The sequence below is a fragment of the Manis javanica genome, chromosome 6, assembly GCF_040802235.1.
Source record: "Manis javanica isolate MJ-LG chromosome 6, MJ_LKY, whole genome shotgun sequence".
NCBI lineage: Eukaryota > Metazoa > Chordata > Mammalia > Pholidota > Manidae > Manis > Manis javanica.
The window spans coordinates 16974736-16987670 of record NC_133161.1 but is presented as its reverse complement, the minus strand read 5'-3'; the positions used below and the strand labels follow the sequence as shown (position 1 = coordinate 16987670).

Sequence of the window (12935 nt, the reverse complement as noted above, 5' to 3'; positions counted from 1 at the left end):
GGCCACTGTCAGCTTCTGCAGTAATCCCCAAAGAATCATAAATCTTGAGTTTTGGAAGAAACCTCAGGGATCACGATGAAGGGGTCCAACTTCTTGTGGGTGTGGTGTTTCCCAATATGGCCCTGTCCCCTGACAAGAGGCTGTCGAGTTTGAGGGCACAGCTTCAGGGGCACCGAACTCCTTCCCAGGAGACTAAAGCCTTCTGTGGGCCCAACCCTTATGGCCAGCACTCGGATGCTGGACCTAAAGCCCCAACCCCAAGATTTCTGTCATATTCACTTACCAGAAATGCCTAGTCACCTCCTCCACTTCCCGTCCAGCTATTTCCTGGACACCTTCATCTGGATGACCTGCTGAAATCTCAAAGTCAACAAATCCCAAAATAAGAATCATCAACCTTTTACACTAGTTCTTTTTTATGAATCCACATTTCTTTAAAGCACAATACAATTATTTAGACCAGTTATCTGGCTCAAAACCACAGCCCTACTATGTTTCACTCCCATTCAGGTAAATACTTACAGAGAGGCTACTAAGTACCAGGCCCTTTGTTAAGTGCTGGGACTGGACTGGTTAACAATAGATGTGTTCCTGCTCTCAGAGAGCTTACGGTGTAGTGAGACTCCTAAGAAAGTTCTGAAATTGTTTTCCTTTTATCCTGTTACACTATCTAATAACTTGACAAAACTCAAGATTCTGAGATCCCTCTTGAATTCTACCCTCCTCTTTCCATCCCAAAGTAGTTATGAACCAATAACCTTCACCTGCACTGTTTCTACTGTTTCACAGACATTTTTGTTTTGCTAAATCACATACACACATACTCTATTTTGCAGACAATTTCAGGAGGCCATTGATAGCCCCTGTGAGGCCAAACTCCAGATCCTTGGGTTCTGTCATTAACCCAAAGAACGCCCTCAGTGTCTCTCCCATCTACACCATTCCCACCTAGGGCTGTATATTATAAAACACAACCCTGTCTCTCTCCTGAAGAAGAAATTGCCAGTGGCTCATTTCCCACACAAACAGCACCTACTCCCCCCTCAGGAGTTCTCTCTCACAGGTGCCTGCACAGACCCCAGCCTCCTTCCAAACTGAGATGCAATCCGTAAAGATGCGGCATCCAGTCTCATCCTGAAGTCCTTCTCTGCTCAGGCTGTGCCCCTGCACACACACCCCTCCCCCACACACCGACACCAAGTCTCAGCCTACCCAAAGCTCTCACTTCTTGGAGCTTCTTTGACATTTCGTATGTCTGACACTCACACTCAGTCTTGTTTTAGAGCTGTCTAAGCTTTCTCAGAGTAGGACAGCAGGGATCGTCTTGTCTTTGTACCTCCTGAAGCACCTGGCATAAAGCCCAACCTCATGTAATAGTTTGAAACAAAGTTAGATCAAATTAAACACAAATCTTTCTCTCACATCTGTCCCAGTTGTGTCCTTCATCCTATTTCCTCTCCCACAAAGCTATTCTTCAGATACTTGCAGATAATCACCTTGTCCTCGGTCTTTGTACAAAACCCAGAGGACGCTGGCTAACTTGGCAGTCTAATTAAATGTGAACGACTCAACAGGAGCACGAAGTAGTCAAGAAATCCCTAAGGGTTCTATTTTCCAACCAACCTTTGACTCACACTCTATGATTTGGGGCAAACAGTATCTTTTCATATCTTTTCTTCCACCACTACTTAGCTAAAATAAGGGGGGAACAGATAATACTGTATCTTAGTCACTTTATATACAGAAAAGCTGGCAAAGCACTTGGAGCTTTGACGGAGAAAGGGAGTGTGACCACAGTCGTGGATACATGCAGTTGAGGATGGGGAACAATCAGTTTTAGCTCTGCTATTAAATCTGGGACTCAGGACAAAACCCCAACTTCTTTGGGACTACTTATCGACTTTTTGCATGTTACGGAGACTGAGAAAAGCCGAGGAATTCACGCCACTGAAACGACGTTGAAAAAAGATATTCTGGACTATATGTAATTATCCAGGCATTTTATTAACAGTATTTGAGTTTTACAAGTACTAAAGCTGAAGGATCATTGGTTCCCTCTAAATGCTCGAGTTATTTACGAGCCTTAGAGTTTTTAAATCACTTAGCCCACACACCGCCAGCACTCTATGTGGCCTGCTTACTTCTGTTGGTCTAGACCTACTTCCTTCAGCGGTGAGGGGAAGCCATGGAAGGAGGTGCATTGACTACATTCACAAACACCTGCCCACGACATTTAGTTTCCCTTAGAGATGGATCAAATGCAGCATATATTTTTTAGAACGGCCAATTGTTATTAGCTGTGCCCTGAACACTTGGGCCAATGTTTGTGTTCTTTCTCAAATTATTTAGGCCACCACCAATAAAAATCATTATTTTACTGATCATATTATTCTCTAATCATTATTTTTACTAATCATTGTTTTAACATCATACACTCCTGTCTTTAAATCAATTGGTTCAGAAACAAGTTTAGAAATGCCATTTAGAAACTGATGGAGTGTCTGAAGGCTATGTCTGGACTAAATGAACAATGTGTTAAACACAAAGAAATGAGTACTAATTTTTGTGACAAAATAAGTATTTGGTGTTTTAAAGAGTTCATGTTAGTGACCTCAGTCATCTTTCACTGAGATATAGCTTGGGCAGACATATACCTACATTTGACAGAGGATTATGTTTAAGGTCTATGAGCTCTTTAAAGTTTACATACTAAAAATATAATAAGGACCTTAAATCAAATGATGTTGGCAAAAATTTGACAGGAAACTAAATAACACATGCAGTATATGCCATGTCTTCAAGTTCAGGCACACCAAGTTGGACAGCACTAACTGCATTCAGCTGTGCATCGGCTATCATCACATAATCCCTGTGAAAATACACTGTTGACACTTATTACCTATTCGCAAAATACAACTCATATCCCGTTACAGAGAGGCTATTCTTTCCTTTGCAATTTCTAGAACTGCATTACAATGCAATGTGGCCTAGAAAATTAAAATGTCCATCTGACTTGCAATTCCTCCACCCAAAAACTGCAGTAAAACTTACCTTTAACATCCAGGCTAAAATTTTAACTATTAAAATAATCCCCTGTACCATGAGCTTTTGGAAAACAAACTACTGGCTGTAAACCAAAAGAGCTCCATTGGAAAAGAGAGTATTAAAAAAGAAAGAAAACATCTTCAAGTTAAACAAAGTAAGTAAAGTAAGCAGGTGGCTTCAAAGCAAGGAACAGCCAGCCTGGCAGCTGGAGCCACTGGCCCCTCACAAGCTCCCTCTGCCTTACTGCCTGGCCAGCTATGCTGTTCACTTATAAAATCAGAGTACAAATCTGCACTGAGATTTGTACTTTTAGATTAAACCTACATATTTAATTTCATTTCTTCCTGAAGGACTATTGAAAGTAGAATGAATTTTAAAAAGGAAGAACATGAGAAAAGACAACAGAACAAAATGCAGTGACCTAGAAAGCAGATGGTTGTGTGAATTCACTTGGCTGACCTGAGAAGCCTCACGCTAACTGTGGGGAAAGCTGAGACCCAACCCAATTCACACCACAGAATCCTCAAGGGCACAGAAATGGACAGGCCAGGTACCCCTAGAACCAAGGATAAAATATGTAGGGTGCGGCTAAAATAAGGATCGCCAAGAAAGTTGTGTTAAGAGGTTAGTTCCCTAGATTCATTCCCCATTGGACACAATCTCTAGAGTACAGGACTCAAAACAGGGGTTATGTAAACATACGCATAATGAATTCAGAAATCACCACTACAGCTCTTGCAGTCAGACCTGTACCGCTAGGCCAGCCATTCAGGACTCTGCTCCACGGACTCTGACCAGCATGAGAGAAAAGGCCGAAGGACACTGGCAGTAGGGGCTCCCCATCACAGAGCCCATCCGGATCTTCCAAAAGCGAAATTCAAATTTGGCAAGCCGTCATGCTTCCAAAACTTCTATCAGCTTTTTAGTCTTATCCATGAGCAGAGAACCAAGCATTACCAGGGATCTGAGAAGTCTCTCCTACAGAAGACAGAGAGCAAAGCCAACAGACAGAACCAACTTGGAGAAACAGAAACAACAGGAGAATAAAGCCATAAACAATATAGGTGAAAGAGTGAGAGACAGCTTCCTAGACAGAAGAGCAAAAGACACAGATGGGAAATAGGGAAAAAAAAAAAAAAAAAAAGAGCAGAAGGTTAAGTCCAGAAGGTCTAATATTTGAATAATGGGATTTTTAGGAAGGAAGAACACAGAAAATAATTTTTCTATTTTTTCTAAAATAAATTTTAATAAATTTATTTTATTAAATAAAATAAAAATAAATTTTCTAAATTTTCTATCACTAGTAACACTAGTGATACTAAGAAAATTCCCCAGAATATAAGTTGCCAGATTTTACAAACCTAATGTTCCACACCAAGGGACATCATTGTAAAATTTCAGAATACAGAAGACACAATTTCTACAAGCTTCCAGAGACAAAGGGAAAAATGTTTATATTAAAGGATCAGAGTGGCTTTGAACTTTTTAACAGCAATACTGGAAGCAAAAAAAATAGAGTAATGCCTTCAAAATTCTAAAGGAAAAGATATCTACAACTTAGACTCCTGTATCCACCAACTATCAACTGAGAGTATCTTCATATATGCAAATTATTAAAATACCTCTCTCTCACACACTTTTCTCATGAAGTTACTAGAGGATGTCACTCCAATAGAATATGGCATATAGGGATGTAGGGAAGGAAAACCCAAGAATGGAGGCAGGTGAAAGGAAGTATTAGGGATGACAGCTGTGTGCCAGATCTGAGTATTTTGACTCAAGAGACAGACATATAGGGGGTTTTCAGTACCAAGAGTTCCAGTGCTATTCTGCCAACAGACGTCAGTTTGGTCCACGTTCTTTTCTGTACTTATCTGTACTCAATGCCCTGGTAAATCGATCAGCTAATGCTTATTTTAAACCACCCCAATCCCACAGATTGTACTTTGGTCTATTCCAAAGGACAGGAGGGAAGCCACGGGGAGTTCTCACACAGAAATCAGAGAGCCGAGTAGTCCTTTAGCCCATCTTTCTGCCAGACATCTGGCACCAGGCTCACAAGACAGCCCTCAGGTGCCCTGAGATGGGGCCTGTTTTCTAGGATTCACTCACAGCTTTGCAGTCTTCCCCAGAAGCAGCTTTTATAAGTTATCAGAGACGCTGAAGCCAAGCTACAACCCAGAGAATCTGTTGTCTTTTCCTAAAAGCCTTAATCTAATAGTGGCAATATTGCCCTTTCCTTCCATGGCTGGGTTTTGGTTTACTACTCAGCTTTTCAAAACTAAACAGTGTATTATTCAAGATACATACAGTAGTGGTGAAACTCTAAAGCAAAGAAAGATTAATACAGAAATCAAGACAATGGGTTTTTGCGGATGGTGAAGGAAGAAAAAGGAAGTGTAATGCAGAGGGACAGATGGGGTCTTCTAAGATACTCAGGCTCTGTTTTTAACTTGGGCAGCAGGCATACAAGGTTTTATTGTATTATTATTCTTTAAATGGTATTTATATGTTTCATGATTTATAAAACATGCACACAATCTCAGCACAGCCTTGCAAGGTAGAATTCCTTTTACAGAAAAACCAATAGTTTTATTAATATACTCGTATCTCAGGAATATCCAGCCCTCCGTACCCTCGAAGTCTTGATTCTGATTCACTGCACTGCCACCTGGACACTGTGTGCAGACCCATCGCTTTGCAGTGCAATGGGAAGACCTAGGAGACCGAGGTGAGGTTCACAGGACAGAGAGCACCTGCCGTTTCTTGTTCTCTATCACAGGAGGCATTTTGGTTCATTAAAAAAAAAAAAAAAAACACTATTCACCCAGTCAACATTTGTGGTGACACTGGAGACTATCCTATGTACATTTTTCAAAAGCTTTGTTGAAACTGTTTCTTGTAGGGCTTTTTGGTAGCAAAGTGCAATACAAAGTTAAAAAGGAAAATGTCAATCTGAAAGCATAGGAGTAACGATTTAGATCTACTTCATTCATCCTACAAAGATTCCTCAACTGATGTAGCTGACAGTCAGCAAACTCCACAGCTTTGGAGTTCTCAATGTAATCCAAGCCAGCACGTGTACTTCACATAGACTCCTAGGAATCTGGCAGGGAACATTTAATTTCTGTCCTGTGCCCTCTGCTGTCAGTCGTGTTGCCATCTCCCCCACCGTTAGGGACTCCTAGAATGGGCTGGTAGTACAAGGTCTGTCTGTCAGTTTCGTCAGCATCGGTGGTTCCCCACCCCTCTCCCATCGCGGCACAGGGTGTTACCACTTGTGGAGCACACAGGCTCCCGCCGCGTCTCCCCGAGAAAACCTGCATCTCAACACGCCCACGAGCCGTCTGCTCCTTCCTGGCATGGGAGGCTTCTCAGCTGGGAGGTTTGGTCTGCATACAACAGCAGTGTAAGCAGCTATCTTCTGCTGAAAGCTGTCGGAGGAGGAACTCATGTGGACAAGACGGGCTCATCTTCAAAGATGGCAGAGACTCACAATAAAATGTTTTTCTGATTTCTTCTTCTGTACCATTCTCTCTATTGTTGAAGATGCAAACACTATGAAAACATCTGTCACAAAATGTTTCAAACTCACGCAAAAAAAAAAGAAAAAAGGAGAAATAAAAATAAGAACCCAAGGGTCATCATCAAGTTTTGTTTTATTTAAGATTTTAGTTTTAATTCTGAAGAAAGAGGTACATTTCCTTGTTTTTAGTTTTAGCGTCAGGTTATAACCAGGTTTCTGTTTTCTTTTCTCTTGTCTTTTCAATACTGCACAAATGTCCAGAAACTACAGGGTTAAGTAAAAGCTGCAGGCGAGGAGGTCAGAGATTTGCTCCTGGTGGTGATCAGCTGGCCCCAGAGCAGTGCTGCCTCAGGATGCCCTGGTCAGGTGGACTTAAGGTAAAAGGAAAAAAAGTTTCTGACAGAGGATAAAGACTGAAGAACTCACTTATATTTCAGCTCTTATATTATACATAGGTATTATATCTGTAAGCACTTTTTTTTCTTTAAAACATTTGAATTTACTTTCAACCTAAAGCCAAGAATATTTTTCTCCTTTAAAAAAATCACTTCACCCTTCCTCATAAACTCTTAAGCAATAGGCCAGTTACTACTACACATCAATTTGTCTTTCCATCAACTTCCAATACATTCTTTTGTTTAATGACACAACCAAGTTCTCTCCATCACCTTGCCAAAATAATTAAAAATTAAAGTAAATTAAAAGCATTTTCCCTGCCATAGTGATAAGCTGAAACAAGATGGATGCCAGGACCACTGCTTTATCCCAGGCACTTAGCAATCTCATTTCAATCAACCTGGTTCTCAAACTTCCGCAGCTGAGAATGCATTTACTTGACCTTTCCTATAGATTAATCGTCATTTTCTGCTAAGCAGATTATGTCATTATTATGCGCAACAGACAAACAGTAATTTTCTAAGTATTGAGACTGCCCTTTGATTTTTTTCCTCCTTAAAAAGGCATTTTTAGGAAACATTCAACAGTGTCACTCAAATGCTGGATCAACAGAAACTTTTACAATTAAAAAAAAGATGGTAATGACCCTGTGATCTCATTGCAGCTGGGGAAGGGAGAAAAACTGATCAGGAACTGGACTCTTCAGAACGTAAGAGATGAGAAGGGAGCTGTGGGTGGGCGGAGAGGGGGAAAATGGGGTGGGACAAATCCTGCATTTTCTAATGTTTTTTTCCTCTTTCCCTAATGGCGGTCCAGTGTTGAACTCTGTAGTAAATCTGTGGGGGTTTTGCTGGGGGGTCTGAAGGCTGTCTGGAAGCCTGGGGGTGGGGAGTGGAAGCTGGAAGGATTTGAAGGAGGAGGGTAGGGATTCCAACTGGCTCTGTGCAGAGGGATCTGTGTGCTGAAGGGGGCGCTGTGTTGGGTTTGCGATGGCGCAGCACTGGGGCCGTCCAACTCTGTGAGGGCCTGAAGGGATTTTAGCCAGTGCGGAGGATTGTCATCTTGAAGAGAGTCTAAACTGTTTCCTGAAGAAGCTGGTATACCTAAGGAGAGAAAAGAACACAAGAGGGAAAATGGTGAGTTTGTGCAGAAAGAGTAAGAAATTGGTCAAAATAAGAATTTTGAAAAGTGATTATTTTATCCAAAAAGAAACAGAAGGAATTGCAATTTTAAACTCCTTCCAAATATGACCTCTTTTATCTTATGTTCCTTTTATCCTCCACCAGCAATGACCATGAATTATTGCCACAGAAATCCATGCCCAGAACCAGATTCGTTACAGAAACCCATGCCTCCTCTTCACCTACATGGGCACCACTATCAGAGGCAGAACTGCAGAGGTGAGTCCCCAGAATTGTATGACCTGATTTCCCAATTGTCTTCTCCTTCTCTAAGAGGGATAAACAAGATTGCCTTATAATAGAGAGCTTTATTTTAAAAAGTGGAGTATGTCCCTTTAAAAGGTAAGTCAGATCCTTTCGTACTTTGAGACCTAAAAAAACACATCCTGCCAGACGTTAGCACTTACACCGAAGAAGCAACCTAGACATGAAATGCCTTACTACACAACTAGGCCAACAGAGTTGACCCAGACTGCACGACCCCAGAGCACGAAACAAGCCGCCCCAGACCTGGGGTTTTGTGATAAGCAGCTTATGTTGAACAGACCTTTCATTTAATTGGTGCTAAAAACCCAACTGACAGCAGTCAGTGGAGCTGAAGCAGTGAGAAAGTTACCTGTGATGATGGCGGGGTCTGTCCAGCTGCCAGGGCTGTCCCAGCTCAGGCTGTCGGTGGTGGCAGTGCTGGACGCTGGCGCACTGTGGCTGGCGTTGGAGGGGGAGGAAGAATTGGGCAGTCCACCAAAGTTGATGTTAATGTTGGGTAGAAGTGCCCTTAGCCCGTCCTGCCATTCCTTCATATTTAAACTCTCTACAGAACTGCTGTTGTCTGGGAGATTTACCAACAAAAAAATGAAAGATAAAAAAAAAAATAAAAAGCTGATGTTAGAAACATATGTTGTTCTTCAGTGGTTAAGCGGGAGAAGATTTATTCTTTCTTTATTGAGCATTTAAAAATGGGCTGTCCTAGCAAGATAAACTTGGTTTGAATTTGGCTCATGAGCTCAGAGTCCCTGAAATAAGTGAGGGAAAATTTGTGCAAGGTTCAGGAGAGGGAGCTTCTTGTCCTTACAGCCTCTTTACCATTTCACGTTTGTACATCAGTAATCCAGTTTAAAGACTCAGTGCTCCAGGGCACAGTTTGGTTCCAGCTACATTATGAAGCTTCCATTTAGTGAGGTATTTAGCCAGCTGAGCTGATTCATGCTATTTTAAAAAAGCAAGCCTTCAAAGTTCACTAGAGGAGCTTATTTTTGAGCCCGTTAAATGGAAGAAAAGTTACCTTATGAAGAATAAACATAAGCCAACAGAAAAGAAAAATAATTAAGTTCCTCCTGATTATAAAACTGGAAATGCATTTCAGAGGAGAAAGACAGGAATGACTAAGTTTTTGATTTTGAAGAGTATTTTTCCATTAGTCACAAAGGCCAAGGAGGCACGGGCTAAGCTACCTTTCTGATGGGGTAATTTCCAGCACTTTCTACCTACTCTATCCCAACAGTGCTACCAATCACTTAAAACACAAGTCCTGGAGCCCTACAGCTCTGGATGTATTTATGAATAGTGTCAAATATGATAAGTCTCCATTAACATAAAAAGGCTTTTTATAAATTGTGACTAAACTAAGTTGATCTACTACCATCCAGAATCCACATAGTGTAACTAATTGGTTAGGGGAAAAAGGGGAAAATGGAACTACTACTTAAAGTAATTGTTTTGTTGAGAACAGGAATGTAGATCACACTACCAACTGGGGTTTTTGCAAAGAGAATAGAAAATTATTTCTGGTTCCACAGAATTGATGAGCAATCACCACTGACGACGACGACGATGATATAATGATGTTCAATCAGACACACACTATGCTATCTGGTAAATTCTGAATTTTCTTCTTATAATTTGGTTTTGCTCCACTCACCGGTCTAATGCCAAAGTATATCATGTTTTGGCAAATGAAGCATTAACCCTACTGATTTCATTTTAAAAAAGACAAAAAACTGTAATCAAATCCAACAAAAGTCACGTCTGAATTTACTAAGATGAAGAAAAGGCATATGCCATGAAGAAATGTCAGAAGGGAAAAGAAAATAAAGTCTTCAAAAGTACTTTCATTTCACAATGTACTTTCCTAAAGTGCTCTGTACTTTTCACTCAATTTTGCTGTGAACTTAAACTGTTCTTAAAAATAAAAATGCCTGTTTTTTTTTTAAGATACTTGTTTCTCTGATTTTAGACCAATGAAACCAAGCAACAGTATATATTAGTCAAAGAAATTCAGATATAGCACATGATATAGAAACAAGGAGAAACTTCTATCTTCCCTGGTGAACAATAAGATATTTGGGAAATAAATCTGTCACAATCTTGCCAAAAAACAGTTGTGTGCCTAGACATCTTGGGAGCCTGAAAGCACGCATGACTGGCTTACAGTGAAGCAAATGTCACAGGAAGTGTACTGACATCTTTAGCTCTTGGAATGAGACCACTGTCTCCTTTGCAGTAGCTTAGGATAGAAGTTTTCCTAGTTTTCTCCACTACTGCTATCCCAAATGTTGGCGCAAAGAAAGGGCGAGAGAAAGGAAATCAGCTAAATCCTAACCCCATCAAAATAGCTCTCAGTCCAGCCACAGCGCAGGTCACCTCCTTTACTCTCCCCCTACTGCCCCAGCGCCTTCCTCTGACCCAAATTCATTTTGGCTGCAAGGGCTTCTGGTAATACCATTCCTTGCAATACACATGTTCAGGTTTATTGACTGTAGCACTACTGACATTTTGGACTCCTAATTAACTCTTTGATGTGGGGGGCTGTTCCCCCCACATACATTCTAGAATGTTTAAGAGCATCTCTGGCCTCTCTCCACTAGATGCCTGTGACACACACATACTGCCCCTAGTTTTGATAACCAAAGATGCCCCCATAGATTGCCAAGTGACTACTAGGGGGCAATTCACACCTGATTAAGAACCACTGATACAAAAGAAGTTGGTTCCTTTGTTTAAGGAACCACTCAAATACACATCACTTTCAAATAATACCAAGGCTTTGAGTACTGGACTCAATTTGACGCAACTTCATTTCCCTTTATTTATACGGAACTTCACACTGGGGTACAATTCAGTATGTATAAGTACGAAAACATTGGGCTGAAACTGCATATGGACTGTATAAGGAGCCCCACATTGGTGATTAATATAACATTGGGCACATAAGTCTCTTAATAATATCCCAGGACCCTACCTCATAGCATCTGCCTTAGTCTCTCACAAGGATAAAATAAAATATGGGAAGGTAAAGCAATCTGAAGACCATTTATTACTTGATAAATGTCAGACAACAGTTTTTTCTCTGGTACTCAATACTGAATAGGTAATAAATTTCCCAAAAGCCAAGTTATAAGGTATTTCTCACTTGCTAGCATCGAGCTCTGTGCACAAGTCCCCTCCTAAGAACACAGGGATAACACCCAGCATTCTCACAGAAGTACTGTGTTATTAATCTAATTAATAAGCCTTCTCACCACCAAAATAGTATAAAGTAAGATATGGGAAAGCACCATAAACTTTCCACAAAAAAGTACAATGAAAATCAAATTACTGGATGTATTTTACATTAAATGACACTGCTTTACCATGTGTATACATGTCTAAATTCACTGAGCTGTATACTAAGATTTGTGCATTTTATTGTATGTACCTCAGTTTTAAAAAATAATATTTAATTTTTGAAGTATTTAATTAGTTGTACAGTACATGAAGGAAGGAGTATATGCTTTTAAAGGATTGCTAACATGTTTTACATTTTAAAAACATTTTAATTTATAATATCCCAATATGTACAACAAAACACTATTCTCAGTTCTAAATAATTTGAGGGCAGGAGAACGGGTCAAGTTGTTTGTAGTAGTTTTATTTTTCAGTATAGAAAAATAAACACCCTCACATTCCACTGTACGAGTTATGTATTGGAATACTTTCAGTTTACCTGGCTCAGAACACCTTTTACTAAAGAAGAAATTATGGTTAAAATTCTTCCATCTTGAAGGGGACTGAGGGGTATCATGTTTAGTACACATGGTGTGGGGGATCACAGGGAGAACAGTGTATCACAGAGAAGGGACATAGTGGATCTGCGGCATCTTGCTGCACTGATGGAGTGACTGCATTGGGATATGGGTGGGGACTTGATAATATGGGTAAATGTAGTAACCACATTGTTTTTTCATGTGAAACCTTCATAAGAGTGTATATCAATCATACCTTAATAAAAAATTTTTTAAAAATTCTTCCATCTTGCTGGTAGCCTAACATCCAGTCCACAAGTCTATTACCACACAATATGCAAGTTGACAAACCTAATTTTCAGCAACAATAAAAACTGTAAAATATCTGTGTTAAGGTGCCCAAGATAAAAGTCAAACCAGCTACTTACTGAATGCCTACAGTGTGCAAGGGGGGCAAAGCACTTCAACTACACATGGCCTCTGGGCTCAAGGAGCTTAAAATTAAAGTCTAGATGGTGAGACAATGCAAATATAGAAAAAGCTCAACAACTACAATCTGAAAAAACAACAGAAGAAATGTCATAGGGTTGTGCGTGATTCATAAACGCTATACAAGTTTAGTAAAAGGGCAACCAGTTAGGCACTGAGTGGAAATGTGCTGGCAGATGAAGAATAGCGCAGTCATTTATTCATGGAGTTGTTTTAGTTACTATGTAGACCCCCCAAGCCTGAAAAACCCACAACAGGTTGAAACTCTCTTTGGTATTTTTACATAACACCAGATTA

General features: G+C 40.3%; 1 protein-coding gene across 7 annotated transcripts in view; it reads right to left on the bottom strand.

The window, feature by feature from the left end:
• Positions 1-6694: 6694 nt before the first annotated feature.
• CNOT4 (CCR4-NOT transcription complex subunit 4) overlaps positions 6695-12935 on the bottom strand; it is a 135648-nt gene continuing 129407 nt past the window's right edge. For 3 of the 7 annotated variants that reach the window (XM_073238400.1, XM_073238403.1, XM_073238401.1), the window contains exons 11-12: positions 8765-8977; positions 6695-8070 (exon numbers count right to left, since the gene is read on the bottom strand). In XM_073238400.1, the coding sequence (XP_073094501.1) occupies positions 7769-8070; positions 8765-8977 (515 nt within the window). In that variant the 3' untranslated portion in view covers positions 6695-7768. The remainder of the gene's footprint in view (positions 8071-8764; positions 8978-12935) is intronic. The other 4 variants (XM_073238404.1, XM_073238405.1, XM_073238406.1 and 1 more) reach the window with 3 other exon arrangements.